At 39.4% G+C, this 16,767-nt stretch overlaps 1 protein-coding gene across 3 annotated transcripts in view; it reads left to right on the plus strand.

The window, feature by feature from the left end:
• LOC144585065 (uncharacterized) overlaps positions 1-16,409 on the plus strand; it is a 90,531-nt gene extending 74,122 nt beyond the window's left edge. For 2 of the 3 annotated variants that reach the window (XM_078382526.1, XM_078382524.1), the window contains one exon: positions 14,034-16,409. In XM_078382526.1, coding sequence (XP_078238652.1) covers positions 14,238-15,950 — 1,713 coding nt within the window. In that variant the 5' untranslated portion in view covers positions 14,034-14,237 and the 3' untranslated portion in view covers positions 15,951-16,409. Of the gene's footprint in view, positions 1-7,283; positions 7,369-14,033 lie in introns of all 3 variants that reach the window. The other variant, XM_078382525.1, reaches the window with a different exon arrangement.
• Positions 16,410-16,767: the final 358 nt, after the last annotated feature.

A 16,767-nucleotide genomic window follows, 5' to 3' on the forward strand; every position in this document is an offset into this window, starting at 1 on the left:
CTGAATGATAAACAATTCTTTGGTGTTGGTGGGAAAGTAGGGCGTACCCTATGCTAATTCTTGCCTTCGTGATTGGTTGAGTATGTCAGGAGGGGGCAGGTTGGAGAAATTTACAAGAGGTTGGAAAAAGTAACTTGAGAGAGAGGTTTTTTGGGATTCTGGAAACATGGCGTCGCATTTCTTTGATCCAAGCGAAGGAACCTAATTCAACAATATGGACTGCGTAAGAATATCGTTTGCTTACCTTAGTTTATAGTTTAGTTTTGTTTTGTTAATAGTTAATTTTTATAGAAGGTGCTGAACTGTTATGCTGTTGCTTAGAAATGAAACTGTAGAGAAATGTTTTCTTTGTTCACTTAAATAAACTTATGTTGTTTAATAATTGGCCTTTCTAGTCCTTTGAACAGAACAGTTTCCTTATAGATAATTAATTTGGCTTACGTTACCAAAATTGAGTCATTAAACAGTAAAGATACGGTATTAAGTGATTCCTTTTAATAAAATCGAAACAGACTTAAATGCAGGCTGCCAAGAGTTCATGTCCCGGGAACTGTGTTGACTCAAGCAGTTTAATTTCGAAATGGGAGTGAATGGGGCCTGGATTTTCCTGTTTCGTGGTTTTTGATCTCATTTATGGGACCAATAACTCACATGGTGGCACGGTGTTACGATCCACGGGCCTGATTTGCAACCTGATTTCAGTAGTGTTACGCCTGGGCTTTCTCTTTACACACAGTTTGCTTTGGATTTATCCAGACGCTGTGGTAAATTGAAGCTGAGGGTCAGGCACGGACTGCTTTCGGGTTGAAACAAAGCAGCAACACAGCGTGGGTTGTCCTGCTAACTGTTTAAATATTTTTTTTTCCTCTGCTCTATTTCTTTTCAACTGAAGCCCTGGCTGAAAAGGGTCAGTTGTGGGGGCGGATTCTGTTAAAGGACTAGGTGTAAATTTCTAAAGTAAGCTTTTTCGTTGCTAGGCACAGCTAAGGCACGGCACCTTATCAGGGCTGTCAGGGCAGTTTTATGGCTGGCGGTAATTTATTGCCGAAACAGTGGGAGTTTTACAGCTTAGCGGCTGCAAGCAGTCAGCATGGCTCGGCATGTTACTGAGAGGAGAACTGGCCGGAGGAAAACATCCCCCGAGTTGAGGTTGTTGATGGATGAATCGGAGGGGGAACAATCAATTGGGGAAGATTCGGTTGAAGAAGACCAATTGGATTTACAAATGGCTGGGTACCCCCAGGAGTTTGACCCATTGCCTATTCCAAGCCGGAGAGATTCCAGAGGGCGAGCGGAGGAGCAACATCCCCGACCGACAGAGGAAGCCGTTGGTGAGAATCCGTCTGGTGCGGGGGGGCGGAATCCACCCACACCGATGCCAGCGTCTGAGGAACTGACCCAGCTGGTTGCAGATCTAGTGAGAACCCAAAAGGAGTTTGTTAACACTTTGAATCAGGCTGAGAAAGTGAAGAATAAGTGCAGGGAGCAAAAAGTGCAAGAGCTGCAGGAAAAGAGAAAGGCCAAACAGGCAATTAAAGACTCTATAGCCAGTGTGGATAGGGGAAGTCTACCTAGATACCAGGAGGGCGATTGTGTGTTGAGCTTCCTTAAGAATTTCGAGCAATCTTGCCAAGATTTGGAGATACCTAGAGAGTGGTTTCCGAAACTCCTTCGTTCCCAAATTTGCGGTCAGCTCGCCACAATCGTGGCCAAAGTGGCTGAGGAAGATTATGATTGGTCTGAATTAGTTTGGGTTATTAAACAGCGCTATGGTTATACAAAAGAGCTATTGAGGCAGAATTTTAGGAAAATCAAAAAACTGCCTAATGAGAGTTATGCAGCTTTAGCTGACAGGCTGGAATTTTTAGGAGACCAATGGCTGGACTCTTTGAAAATCAGATCTGTAGCAGATATGAGAAAGGCATTATTCATGGAGCAATTTATGAACTTGGTCCCTTTAGAGTTGAGGAGTTCTTTACTAGAGAGAGAATTTAAAGATCTCCAATCCCTTGCGCTGAGGACTGACGAACTGTTATCGTTTAGAAAGCCTGAACCAGCGCCTAGAGCCAGAGCAGAGGCGCCTAGAGCAGAGGCACCTAAGAGACAAAGCCAGCCTGACTTTAAAAAGCCTTACCATCAAGAGTATAGGCAGACTTCAACTGATCAGCGCAGGAGTTTAGCTCCAAATCAAAGCAGACCCACTTTTGCTTGTTTTAAATGCGGTGGCCCTCATCTACAAAAGGACTGTGGACTATCTCAAGGACCCCCTAGTCAAGCCAGGAAGTCAGATGTTAGGACACCGGTACCAGCGCCACGCAAATCCAAGGGAGGCACACCCAAAGTATCTCTGGTAAGCCCTAACACCCCAGAGAGTCAACAAGTACCAACTCAAGGCCAGACTGTCATGGGCACAGTGCCTAGACAGAATCAACCCAGTGGGAATACTACCGCTTCACTAGCCAGTGATAGACAGGCAGCGGTAAATTACTACGTGCCTCAAATATTAGACGTTCGTGGAGGAGAACAAGCAGGAGTTATAAGACAGTCTCCACAGGGGAAAAAGTATACCCTAATGGACCCGGATTGCGTAATCCCTGAGTCTCAGAAACAATGGGCTATGAGGACTTATTCTGAAGAGGTAATTTTGTATACTGATAAGGAACAGGTGGTTCTAAATGCTTACAGTGATTCTGGTGCTGAACTTTCTTCCATATCCCGGAAATTTTTGCACCCAGAACTGATTTTGGACAATTTAAGGTTACCCATTAGGACCTATGGTTCAGGAGAGGCGGGAGAACAACATATTCCTCTCGCGTTTGTGGAATTATCGTTCAAGAATTGGCGTGGTACTAAACTTTGCCTCACTCATGAGGGGAAACCTGACTTCTTACTGGGAAATGACCTCACCTATTTGAATTTTAAGCAGAGTCAGGAAGGTCCTGCTGTTAACGTGGTTACCCGTTCCCAAACCCAAAAAGCAGAGACTGGGAGTGTTTCTGATGAAGCTGTCCCTACTACAAACTTAGACCAGCAGCAACATCTAGTGGCAGAACAAGATAATGCAGCTAATACAGAAGTGGAAATAGAGGAATCAGTGCCTATGGGGTCAGCTGAGTTTAAAGTGAAGCAAATGACTGATCCCTCACTAGCTTCCTTGAGAGCACAAGCAGACGACTATGCTCAAAACCCAATAACACAGCAAGTTAACTTTGTGTGGGGCCAGAATGGACTTTTGTATAGAGAATATCATCCCAAATCACACTTGAACATGCAACCCACACGACAGCTGGTAGTACCACAGGAATACAGACTGAGGATTCTTGAATTAGCTCATGACAATCCATCTAGTGGTCACCAAGGTGTGCAAAAAACTTTAAAAAGAATTTCTCAGCATTTTTATTGGCCTGGTATTAACAAAAATGTGAAGGACTATGTCAGTTCATGTGACTATTGCCAAAAAACCGGTTATCAGACCGATAAAACGAAGTCGGAAATGCTCTTAATGGAAATACCTGATCAAGTTTTCCAATGTTTGCAAATGGATGTCATGGGACCTTTTGTTCCAACTAAGTCTAAGAAGAAATACATCATCTCTTTCATCTGCCAAGCTAGTCGTTGGATCGAGGCCTATGCGTTGAGTAATCTAAGAGCTTCCACCATCGCACGCATCATCATAGACTTGTGCTCACGTATTGGAGTACCATCTCAGATAATTTGTGATCAGGCGGGGGCGTTTCGTAGCTCCTTAATGGACAAAATTTGTGAACTTAGTGGAATAGAAATAAAATTTAGCTCCGCCTATCATCCTGAAAGTCATGGGTTAATTGAGAGAGGTCAACAAACCTTACTGAGGATGATCAAGACCATGGTACAGGTGTATGGTAACATTTGGGACGATCTGTTACCATTTGTTTTATTTGCTTATCGAAGTTCTGCTCACACTTCTCTTGGTGGTTTCTCTCCAAGTGAAGTGGTATTTGGGAGGAATCTACAAGGACCTTTGGATTTCCTGAAATCTGATTGGGAAGGTGTGGTGAAAAGCAGCACAGTTCCAGTTGCTGATTTTGTCAGAAATCTGCAAGAAAAACTGTTAGCTGTGCAAGAATTGGCTAAAGACAATTTGCTAAATGCTCAATCAAGCCAGAAACTCTACCATGACAGACATTCCAGACATTCCAAATCTCCATGTGGGAGATTTGGTTCTTGTTTTAAACCCCCTTAGACCTTCTAAGTTAGAAGTTGGCTGGGAAGGTCCAGGGGATGTGGTACAGAAACTGGGGAATAACAATTATTTAGTAAAAATGTTGAATTCTGATAAAAAGCCTGTAAGTTACCATGTCAATAGGTTGAAATTGTATAAAGACAGAACTGCAATGGTTTTGCAATATAAGGTTGCTTGTCATCAGTCTGAATATGAGCCTGTTGATATGCTAGCTGAATTAGAAGATGCTGGTGATTGGGCTGACAACCTTGTTTTGACAGGTACCTCACTCCAGAAGGGAAAGCTGTACCAAATCTTAGAAAAATATCAAGATGTTTTTTCAGATAAGCCAGGTTACACAAATTTGGTCAGTCATGAAATTATCACTACCGATAGTCAGCCAATTCGATCTAGTCCATACAGAGCAGTTGGTGATCATGCTCTACGGATTGAACAAGAGATACAAAAGATGTTATCTCTGGATGTAATTGAGGAGTCATCATCCCCATACTCATCTCCAGTGGTTCTGGTTTCGAAAAAAGATTCCACTGGCAAGATTCTTGATGAGATAAGGTTCTGTGTGGATTACAGAAAGTTAAACAGTGTGACTGTTTCAGATCCTTATCCATTGCCTAGAATGGATCATTTAATTGAAAAATTGGCCAAAGCAAATTTTATCAGCATAATTGACTTAAAGAATGCTTACTGGCAGCTGGATTTAGCCGAAAATTCACGAGATAAGACCGCTTTTATCACTCATGTAGGCACTTTTAGATTCAAAAGGCTACCATTTGGATTGAAAAACGCAGGAGCATCATTTCAGAGAATGATAGATAAAGTTTTAAAAGGTCTACCTTTTGCTAGTGCTTATCTTGATGATGTTGCTATTTTCAGTTCTGATTTTGACTCTCATATGTCTCATGTTGAAACTGTATTGTCTAGAATTCATCAAGCTGGCCTTACTGTCAAAGCTAGTAAATGTCAATGGATGAAAGGGAAAGTCACATATTTGGGTCATTTGGTTGGTCAAGGTGAAATTCATACTCTGCAAGCCAAAGTTCAAGCTATCAATGATTGGCCTATTCCAAAAACCAAGAAACAAGTGCGTTCATTTTTAGGTGTAGTTGGCTATTACAGGAAATTCATCCCTGATTTCAGTGAATTGGCTACACCTCTGACAGAGCTAACTAAGAAGAGACAGCCTGTCAAAGTTAATTGGACCCCCGAGTGCCAAGGGGCTTTTGAGGCCTTAAAAGCGAAGATTATTCATGCCCCTATACTGAAATCACCTGATTTTGATAAGCCTTTCATTTTGCAAACCGATGCTTCAGAATTTGGATTAGGAGCTATTTTGTTACAGCAAGGGGAGGATGGGAATCTATATCCTATCTCATACTTCTCTAGAAAGCTCTTGGAAAGAGAGAGACATTATGCAATCCTTGAAAAAGAGGCTCTTTCTATATATTGGTCTCTTAATCTTTTACGACCTTATCTATGGGGGCGTAAATTTACACTCCAAACTGATCATAGAGCCTTAGTTTGGTTACAAAAGATGAAGTCTCAGAACCAAAAATTGTTAAGATGGAGTTTAGCATTGCAGGATTTTGATTTTGAAGTTCAACATATACCTGGGAAGCTAAATGTGGTGGCAGATGGACTTTCCAGGATGTACTGTGAAGATCCAGATGTTCCTGACCGCTAAAGAAGATGGAAGACGGTTGGAGTAGTTACTGTGGCTAATGAGCTAACATGCTTGTTTCCTTTTTGTATATCTGAATGGTGTGTCAAAAGATTGTATTGCTGTTATTGTTTGTTATAATCCATATATAATCATTTACTTCTAGTTGTTTTATCAATTTACTTCAAATTAGCTCAGAATAACTGTTCTGAATTTAGAAGAAATTTAGCGGGGGTGTGTGATGAAGTGTATTTTTCTAATTAGAGATGGGTTATGTAGTCATGTCTTAATCATAGAGGAATCCATTTTGAGTCTGACACAGGCTAAGTTCTGGAAAATTACTAGTAGTTATTTTCAGCTTTTCTTATCGCGCAGCTGGAGAGGAAAACACGGCAGAGTCAAAATATCTCTAACCTGAATGATAAACAATTCTTTGGTGTTGGTGGGAAAGTAGGGCGTACCCTATGCTAATTCTTGCCTTCGTGATTGGTTGAGTATGTCAGGAGGGGGCAGGTTGGAGAAATTTACAAGAGGTTGGAAAAAGTAACTTGAGAGAGAGGTTTTTTGGGATTCTGGAAACATGGCGTCGCATTTCTTTGATCCAAGCGAAGGAACCTAATTCAACAATATGGACTGCGTAAGAATATCGTTTGCTTACCTTAGTTTATAGTTTAGTTTTGTTTTGTTAATAGTTAATTTTTATAGAAGGTGCTGAACTGTTATGCTGTTGCTTAGAAATGAAACTGTAGAGAAATGTTTTCTTTGTTCACTTAAATAAACTTATGTTGTTTAATAATTGGCCTTTCTAGTCCTTTGAACAGAACAGTTTCCTTATAGATAATTAATTTGGCTTACGTTACCAAAATTGAGTCATTAAACAGTAAAGATACGGTATTAAGTGATTCCTTTTAATAAAATCGAAACAGACTTAAATGCAGGCTGCCAAGAGTTCATGTCCCGGGAACTGTGTTGACTCAAGCAGTTTAATTTCGAAATGGGAGTGAATGGGGCCTGGATTTTCCTGTTTCGTGGTTTTTGATCTCATTTATGGGACCAATAACTCACACCTTTAATATCTCCAATTTTCCTAAACAGATCTGTTTTTTCCTTTTCTATTGTTTTCCACTATTTCTATGCACTGTTCATTTAAGAAGGCCCTCTTGTGATGAGAGGGGGGTGGAGCTACAAACAGCGAGGCAGCAAGGAATCTGGACTCTCCAGATTTCTGCTTCATGCTGTGAATCCAGACTCTCCCCAAGAAATTGGAGGGCAGGGAAGGCTAGGAGAAGCCCACCCTGAGTCGCAGGAGAGCAGAGATCTTCTGGGGGGTGGAAAGCAACCACCTCTCAGATCACTCCTTCAGACAAAGGATTCCATCAACGCCATTGTCTAATGTCGTCCTAGCTGTGAAGCTCCGCGGCAGGAAGGAAGCATGAAGATTTACGAATGACTGCATTAACAAGGACTAATTGGTTTCAACATCGCCTCTGTAAGTACAAAATAAACTTAAGCGGCTGATTTCAAAGAAGATAGTGTAACCTTGGAAGCGGCAAACAAGCTTTGAACCCAGACAGATCGGTATTTTATTACTGCATCACGCCTGGAAAACAGAAACTGGAACTGACAAGGATAGAGACAGACTTTTGCTTTTTATCCCCTGTCCTCGGTGGTAACAACTCACAGCTTTTCTTCTTCTTCTTCTTCTTCTTCTTCTTCTTCTTCTTCTTCTTCTTCTTCTTCTTCTTCTAATAAGAATAAGAATAAGAATAAGAATAAGTAATAGTAATAGTAATAATAGTAATAATAGTAATAATAGTAATAATAGTAATAATAGTAATAATAATAATAGGTTTAAGGAGACAAGATGCTGCAAGAGGTGGATTCGAACTTAATGGAAGTTTTATTATGACTGAATTTACAATCTACAATTGAAGTTACTGTATTTGGTGAAAGCTGGAGTCTGGGATAGTATAAATCATTAGCTTTGCTGAGGATCTGACTTTTATTACATAAGTGCTTTATGGCTCTGGGCTAGAAGAAGCAAACAAGCTGTGTTGGGGGCTATTTTCTTTATAATAGGGAATGTTTCTTCAAATGAGGTGCATATCTCGAAATTACAAAGCTTCTTTGTTCATCTACTTTGCAACCATGATGGATTTAACAGAAGACATAATAAATGCCTTTCAGAACTTACAAAGGAACATTCTGAATCATTTTGAAATTCAGTTTTTTGAACTCCAGACTGTGCTTTCGGATATGAAGGAAACGACAGAGCTTTGGGAATTTTCGTCAGAACAGCGTACTGAAACAGAAGCAGATCAGCCCACTATAGCAGCAGAAGAAAGAGTGCCTTTATTTGTTTTTAAAAAGGAGGGTAAAATCTTTAAAAAGGAGGTTAGGAAAACTGATTTGTAGTGTGAGAAAGAGGTCCTGGTGGGTGAAAAAGAGATGTGTCCTAACTCGATGGGTGAATTTGCAAAACAAAGAAGCAAAAGCTGAAAGGGAAACAAAATGATTACAGATCAGACATTGCTTGGCTTCAAAGGCAGAACATGATGAGCCCACCAAATGAGAGAGAAAATAGCCTAATAGGGTTCCATAGATGGCATTTCAAAACTAGTAAAAAAGGAGCCAATCTAATTTTAGGTTTATAATGTTATAAATAAAAGGGGAAATGTTAATTGATGAATATAACAACAAAGTAATTTTGATTATGTTTGGAGATAAACAACAATTATGAATTATTAATTATACAATCTGACATATCTATGATGAATATAATATTAGAAATTGTGGACTTTATGGTACACTTTAAGATGCAACTTAACTTTAGGTTAATAAGGCCATAAGAGATCTGGAATACCTGGCCTGTGTATAGAGTTAAGATTTATAAACTAAAAAAGGAGGAACGTTACCCGATGAATATAACAATAGAAATTATGGATTTGAGAATTTTTATCTATATAATCTGAAATATCTATGATGAACACAAGATTAGACTGTAAAGCTTTTACTTAGAGAAACATAATATGAATTATAAGAATGTAACCTTAGATTTATTATGTTATAAGTGATTTGGAATTCCTGGCCGTGCAATGGAGTTAAGATTTATAAAATATAAAAGGGTGAATGTTATTTGATGATTATAAAAACCAAATTATAAATTTGAGGGGCACACATATCTACACAAAATGGATGTGATTTATATATTGCAAGTAATTTCTACTATGTTTGGAGTCAAATGGCAATTAAGAATTTCCAATTATGTAATCTGAAATGTCTATGATGAATATAACATTAGAAACTGTTGAGTCTAAGGCACGTAGTCTGAGAAACAAAATATATACAAACTGTAACATGATTGAATATATCAGGTGAGAGACATTTAATATCCCTACTTTTTGAAAGACTGATGATGATATTTGAAAATATATGAAATTGATGATGATATATGAAATACTGATATGAAATACATGTATGTATAGATGTATATTAGAGTGAACATAGTACTAGAGATTACTTAATTATAGTATAAAGCATTAACATGGAGATATTAAGCACATATGAATTATAATATGATTAAGTAGCCAATATTAGATAAATATATTTTGTGGTGTTTTTTATCTTTGCTGAAATGCGGATTTCTCATGATAGTAAAATATTGATATTCTGAGGCATAATTGGTTAGCCAAGGATGTAAGAGAAATTATCTTAAAAATCAATCATTAGAATTACTATAACTTTAGGATGACTCACATCTCAAGCAAATTTTTAAGAGCAATAAGGTTGATGCAGTCAGATTTATATAATGGATAATATTGTATGAAATGCCTCCACCCTGCCTATATGTGGGGTTTTGTTGTTTTCTCTCTCTCTCTCTCTCTCTCTCTCTCTCTCTCTCTGTGTGTGTGTGTGTGTGTGTGTGTGTGTGTGTGTGTGTGTGTGTGTGTGTGTGTGTGTGTGTGTGTGTGTGTGTGTGTGTGTGTGTGTGTTTGTATTTATTACTTTTGCTTGTTTTGTGTGATCTCTGTTAGGTTTGTATGTCTATAGTGTGATAAAATAAAAAATATTTTTTTAAAAAAGAAGGCCCTCTTGTCTCTCCTTGCTATTCTTTGGAAGTCTGCATTCAATTTTCTGTAACTTTCCCTATCTCCCTTGCATTTGGTTTCCCTTCTCCTCTCTGCTATTTGTAAGGCCTCATTGGACAGCCACTTTGCTTTCTTGCATTTCCTTTTCTTTGGGATAGTTTTTGTTGCTGCCTCCTGTACAATGCTACGAGCCTCTATCCAAAGTTCTTCAGGCACTCTGTCCACCAAATCGAGTTCCTTAAATCTGTTCTTCACTTCCACTGTGCATTCATAAGGGATTTGGTTTAGATTATACCTGAGTAGCCCAGTGGTTTTTCCTACTCTCTTCAGTTTAAGCTTGAATTTTGCTATGAGAAGCTGATGATCAAGAGCCACAATCAGCTCCAGGTCTTGTTTTTGCTGACTGTATAGAGCTTCTCCATCTTTGGCTGCAGAGAATGTAATCAATCTGATTTCGATATTGCCCATCTGGTGATTTCCATGTATAGAGTCGCCTCTTGTGTTGTTGGAAAAGAGTGTTTGTGATGACCTGCTTGTTCTCTTGACAAAACTCTATTAGCCTTTGCCCTGTTTTGTTTTGAACTCCAAGCCCAAACTTCCCTGTTGTTCCTTTTATCTCTTGACTCCCTACTTTAGGATTCCAAACCCCTATAATGAGAAGAACATCTTTCTTTGGTGTCAGTTCTAGAAGGTGTTGTAAATCTTCATAAAATTTCAGTCTCCTCAGCATTGGTGGTTGGTGCATAAACCTGGATGACTGTGATAGGTCTGCCTTGGATTCGTATTTAAATCATTATATCATTTTGACATTATATCCCATTACAGCTTTTCCCACTCTTTTGTTGACTATGAGGGCTACTCCATGTTTTCTAGAGGATTCTTGCCCACAGAAGTAGATATGATAATAGTCTAAACTGAATTCGCCCATTCCTGTCCACATTTGTTCACTTACTGCCAGGATGTCAATGTTTATTCTTGCCGTCTCGTGTTTGACTGCATCCAGCTTACCAAGGTTCGTAGATCTTACATTCCAGGTTCCTATGCAGTATTTTTCTTTGCAGCATCAGACTTCCCTTTCACATCCACAGCTCAGTGTCCTTTCGGCTTTGGCCCAACCACTTCATTAGCTCTGGAGCTACTTGTCCTCTGCTCTTCCTCAGTAACATGTTGGACACTTTCCAACTTAAGGGGCCCATCTTCCAGCATCATATCTTTTAACCTTTTGTTTCTATTCATGGGGTTTTCTTGGCAAAGATACCGGAGTGGCTTGCCAATTCATACTCTATGGATTGTGTTTAGTCAGAACTCTCCACTATGACTTGTCTGTCTTGGGTGTCCCTGCACGGCATAGCCCGTAGCTTCCCTGAGTTACTCAAGCCCCTTTGCCACAACAAGGCAGCAATCCATGAAGGGGTTGTAATATTATACCTTCTTTCATATATATCATATATTTTTGTATATTGTAATATTATATCTTCTTTCATCCTTGGTAGGGTTTAACTTATCTTCCTCTTCATCCCTTAACATTTATCTTTATTTATCAAGACTTTAAACCATTCCATTTTAGCATCACATCTCCATTTGGTCCCATACTCTGAGGACATACCCTAGCAAAGCAACACCCAATAGTAACAAATCCTCTAACTTTAACTATTTTCCTTTAAAAAAAAACCTAGCCCCAAAACCCTCACCATTGTCAGGTTGGGGAAACAACCTGAATAGAATTGTTAAATCAAGTTTGTAAAATGACCATAAGTATTGTCAGAATCAGAAGTGTAAAGTAAAGCAAAGCTTGAATATACACAGCTGAGGTGATTGTTACAGCTGTGAATGTAAACGTAGGATTGGACAATACTAGGATAAAATTAGCAGCACTAGGACACACAATCTGTGGGTTGTTGTGGATTGTTGCTGGTGATACTGTTGGAGAAACTGTAGAGAAGAATCGTATTGTTCCTGTTGCTGAGAATCCTGGTGGAAGCCGTGTCTACGTGCTTGATAAGAGAAGGAACTCTGGCAAGCTGGAAGGAACTTATGGTATTCAACTACTGAACTTATTTAAATGATATATGCACTAAAACTCTGTGAAAACTACTGTGCATTATTTTGGAACTGAAAACTTGCCTGTATATATTGTTCATAATAGAATATCTACTACAGTGGGGTCTCTACTTAAGAACTTAATCCGTATTGGAAGGTGGTTCTCAAGTTGAAAAGTTCTTATGTTGAATCTGCATTGAAAACCATTTAATCCGTATCTGCTCTTTTCCGTCCATAGAAACTACAGTGGAACCTCTACTGAAGAACTTAATCCGTTTTGGAATGGTGTTCTTAAGTTGAAACGTTCTTAAGTTGAAGCAAAATTTCCCATAGGAATGGACTGAAAACCAATTAATCCGTTCTGGCTGGTTTTTTTTTTTGTTTGTTTTGTTATGTAGAGGTGCGTTCGTACATTGAAGCATTAGTTCCCATAGGAACTAATGCAAAGCTGGTTAATACATACTCTACCACTAGGGGGAGATTTTTTTTTTCAACCTAAGATGACCTAAGGTTAAAAAAAGAGCAGGAAAGGTTTTTTTTTTCCTGTTCTTATCTTGGATTTCTGTTCTCAAGTAGAAGCAAAATTTAGCAAATGGAGCTGTTCTTAAGTTGGATTGTTCTTAAGTAGAGACGTTCTTAAGTAGAGACCCCACTGTATCAACACTATCCTTGTGCCTGGTGTATTCATAATCTCAGTGAAGATCTTATTTGGCTATCATACTTTGGTGTTCAGCTGGATTCCGCTACTCTGTCAACTGTTATATTTAATAATATTCCTCCCTCTTTTTGGCACGATCCTACCTGGCCACGGGTAAGTGCAAAGTCCTGCACCTTGGAAAAAGAAACCAATTGCTCAATTACAAGATGGGGGATACTTGGCTCAGCAAAATTACGAGTGAGAGGGATGTTGGAATTGTTGTAGATTGCAAGCTAAATATGAGCCAACAATGGCTTTTTTATTAATCCAGGTTTTCCAACTCTTCCTTCGCTTTCTCCTTTCATGGGTTCACCATTTTCAATTCATTTATGGACTTGCAATGCCTTTAAATTGAGTACAGTGGTGCCTCACATAGCGATGATAATCGGTGCAGCAAAACTCGCTGCAAAGCGATTTCGTCGCTATGTGATATTAAAAAGCCCATATGAATGCATTGAAACCCCTTCAATGCATTCCTATGGGCTAAAATCCTCCATACGGCAGCCATTTTTGCTGCCCGGTAAGCAAGGAATCCATCCCAGAAAACAGTGGGTGTCCATTTTTTTTACCCGGCGGTCATTTTGGAACCACCGATCAGCTGGTAAAAAAATCATCACTTTGCGATGATCGGTAAGCGAAACAGGGTACCGATCATCACAAAGTGATTTTTCCCCATAGGGAACATCGCAAAGCGATCACAAAAAGTTAATTGCTATGCGATTTCGTCATTAAACGGGGCACCCGTTAAGCAAGGCACCACTGTACTGTACTGTGGAGGAAATTTGCAAGTAAACCATGGAACTTTTGCTGTAAAACCTCAATTCTAATCAAATCCTATCCTTGTATTTCTGAGTAAGCTGGTTGGATACCTCTGTGGTTTAAATATTTGGTTCCAGAACCAGAGGTTCACTGCTGTGTCTCCCAAGGGTAAGGTCAGCCTGTGTGGCCCTTGGGAAACTGCAAGGTACCAGAAGCAGGGAATGGGGAATGACTTTTGAGTATTCTCTACCTAGAAACCCCCCCCCAAAAAGGGCTGCCATCAGTCAGAATTGACTTGATGGCCCATGATTAATATTATTTCAGATAGTGGTTAATATTAATCAACTACAATATATTTTCCCATCCCTGTCCCTTTGGAAGTATCAGTTCAGGCAAGGTGAGTCCATGCTGTTTGCACAATACGGCTAATTTTTCAAATGTTGCCTGTAAAGCCTTCAGGAGACATATGCCTTTCAAAGGAGTCAAAGACAGAACAAGCTCTTTGGTTTGACCTCCAGTTAGTTTCTGCTCTCTGCTATATTCTCAATACATCTTTTTTTTCTCTATCAGGTAACAAACTCGATGGCCAGAATTATTGAGAGCCTCTTCTTCTGGCCCTGAAAAGAGTCAAGTGTGAAGCCGGGAAGAAAAGCTTAGAAAAACCCATGAGCTAAAAGAGAAATGGCTTAAACTCCTGAAGTGTGAAGACAGCTTCAGACCAGTGCTGCTAGTTCAGATTAAAGAACTCACCCTAGGGAGAAATCATACAAAAACATGGAATGTGAAAACAGTTTCAGCAGGAGAAGAAATCTGCGTTCACATCAAACTCACACAGGGAAGAAACTGTACAAATGCATGGAATGTGGAAAGAGCTTTTGTGAGAATGGTCAGCTTGGGAGACATCAAAGGACCCACATTGGGGAGAAACCACATAAATGCATGGAATGTGGAAAGAGCTTTAGTCGGAATGGTGAACTTAGATTACATCAAAGGACCCACACTGGGGAGAAACCACATAAATGCATGGAATGTGGAAAGAGCTTTAGTCGGAATGGTGAACTTAGATTACATCAAAGGACCCACACTGGGGAGAAACCACATAAATGCATGGAATGTGGAAAGAGCTTTAGTCAGAGTGGTCATCTTAGGGTACATCAAAGGACACACAGTGGGGAGAAACCACATAAATGCATGGAATGTGGAAAGAGCTTTTGTGAGAATGGTAAGCTTAGGGTACATCAAATGACCCACACTGGGGAGAAACCACATAAATGCATTGAATGTGGAAAGAGCTTTAGTCAGAATGGTGAACTAAGATTACATCAAAGAACCCACACTGGGGAGAAACCACATAAATGCATGGAATGTGGAAAGAGCTTTACTAGCAGTGGTCAGCTTAGGGTACATCAAAGGACCCACACTGGGGAGAAACCACATAAATGCATGGAATGTGGAAAGAGCTTTAGTCAGAGTGGTCATCTTAGGGTACATCAAAGGACCCACACTGGGGAGAAACCACATAAATGCATGGAATGTGGAAAGAGCTTTTGTGAGAATGGTGAACTTAGATTACATCAAAGGACCCACACTGGGGAGAAACCACATAAATGCATAGAATGTGGAAAGAGCTTTACTGGCAGTGGTCAGCTTAGGGTACATCAAAGGACCCACACTGGGGAGAAACCACATAAATGCATGGAATGTGGAAAGAGCTTTAGTCAGAGTGGTCATCTTAGGGTACATCAAAGGACCCACACTGGGGAGAAACCACATAAATGCATGGAATGTGGAAAGAGCTTTTGTGTGAATGGTAAGCTTAGGGTACATCAAACGACCCACACTGGGGAGAAACCACATAAATGCATGGAATGTGGAAAGAGCTTTACTAGCAGTGGTCAGCTTAGGGTACATCAAAGGACCCACACTGGGGAGAAACCACATAAATGCATGGAATGTGGAAAGAGCTTTAGTCAGAGTGGTCATCTTAGGGTACATCAAAGGACCCACACTGGGGAGAAACCACATAAATGCATGGAATGTGGAAAGAGCTTTTGTGAGAATGGTGAACTTAGATTACATCAAAGGACCCACACTGGGGAGAAACCACATAAATGCATAGAATGTGGAAAGAGCTTTACTGGCAGTGGTCAGCTTAGGGTACATCAAAGAACCCACACTGGGGAGAAACCACATAAATGCATGGAATGTGGAAAGAGCTTTAGTCAGAGTGGTCAGCTTAGGGTACATCAAAGGACCCACACTGGGGAGAAACCACATAAATGCATGGAATGTGGAAAGAGCTTTGGTGAGAATGGTAAGCTTAGGAGACATCAAAGGACCCACACTGGGGAGAAACCACATAAATGCATGGAATGTGGAAAGAGCTTTAGTCTCATTTATGCCCTTAGATTACATCAAAGGACCCACACTGGGGGTCCTTTAAAAGCCAGTAAAAAGAATGAAAGAAATGAATTCCTAGATCCATAAGGCTGTAAATAATTAAAAATTCCTGATTTATACATGGAGCAAAGAAATATAATAAAAATGGGGAAGTTACTTGTTGAATGTCTTAAATGGTTAATAAGTATAGGTAATGCTTAGATTACATATTCTGATCACAATTATTTAGAAGGTATTGATGATGAATTAGAAACATGAAGATACTAAGTAACTTATGAACTATAATTGGTCTATGCAACTAAGAATGGCTTGAATATAAGATCAATACAGGTTTAAGTTTATATATTAGACAATTTATTTATGTTAATCTTTAGGGTTTATGTAGTCAGATTTATATATTAAATGGATATGGTCTAAAGATGCTTAGTAGGGCAATATGGTTAATGTAGTCAGGTTTATATGTTAGATGGATATATTCTCCCCACATATATGTTTTGTGTTTGTTTTGTATGTTTGTGTATAATAAAAAGAAAAAGAAAAATGTGATTGGCTGACTAACGAATTGAATCAGATTAAAGAAGAAGTTTTTTAAAACCTAATCAATAAATTAAAAATCAATAAGTCACCGGTCCCAGATGGCATCCACCCAACTGTTATTAAGGAACTGAGAAATGAAGTTGTTGAATTCTTAACTAAGATATACAACTTGTCATTTAAAACAGTCCATTCATTTTGTTTTACTTGTGAGTAGACTCTGCTATTTTTGTTCACATTGGAGGCCCATATTTCTACCAATGGGGAATATCTACACCCCGAGAAGCTGGAAATAGATTTTCTGTCATTGGCAGGCTTCACTTCTCTCTCTCTCTCTCTCTCTCTTCCTTCCTTCCTTTTTCACATGTGG

The sequence above is a fragment of the Pogona vitticeps genome, chromosome Z, assembly GCF_051106095.1.
Source record: "Pogona vitticeps strain Pit_001003342236 chromosome Z, PviZW2.1, whole genome shotgun sequence".
Classification (NCBI taxonomy): domain Eukaryota; kingdom Metazoa; phylum Chordata; class Lepidosauria; order Squamata; family Agamidae; genus Pogona; species Pogona vitticeps.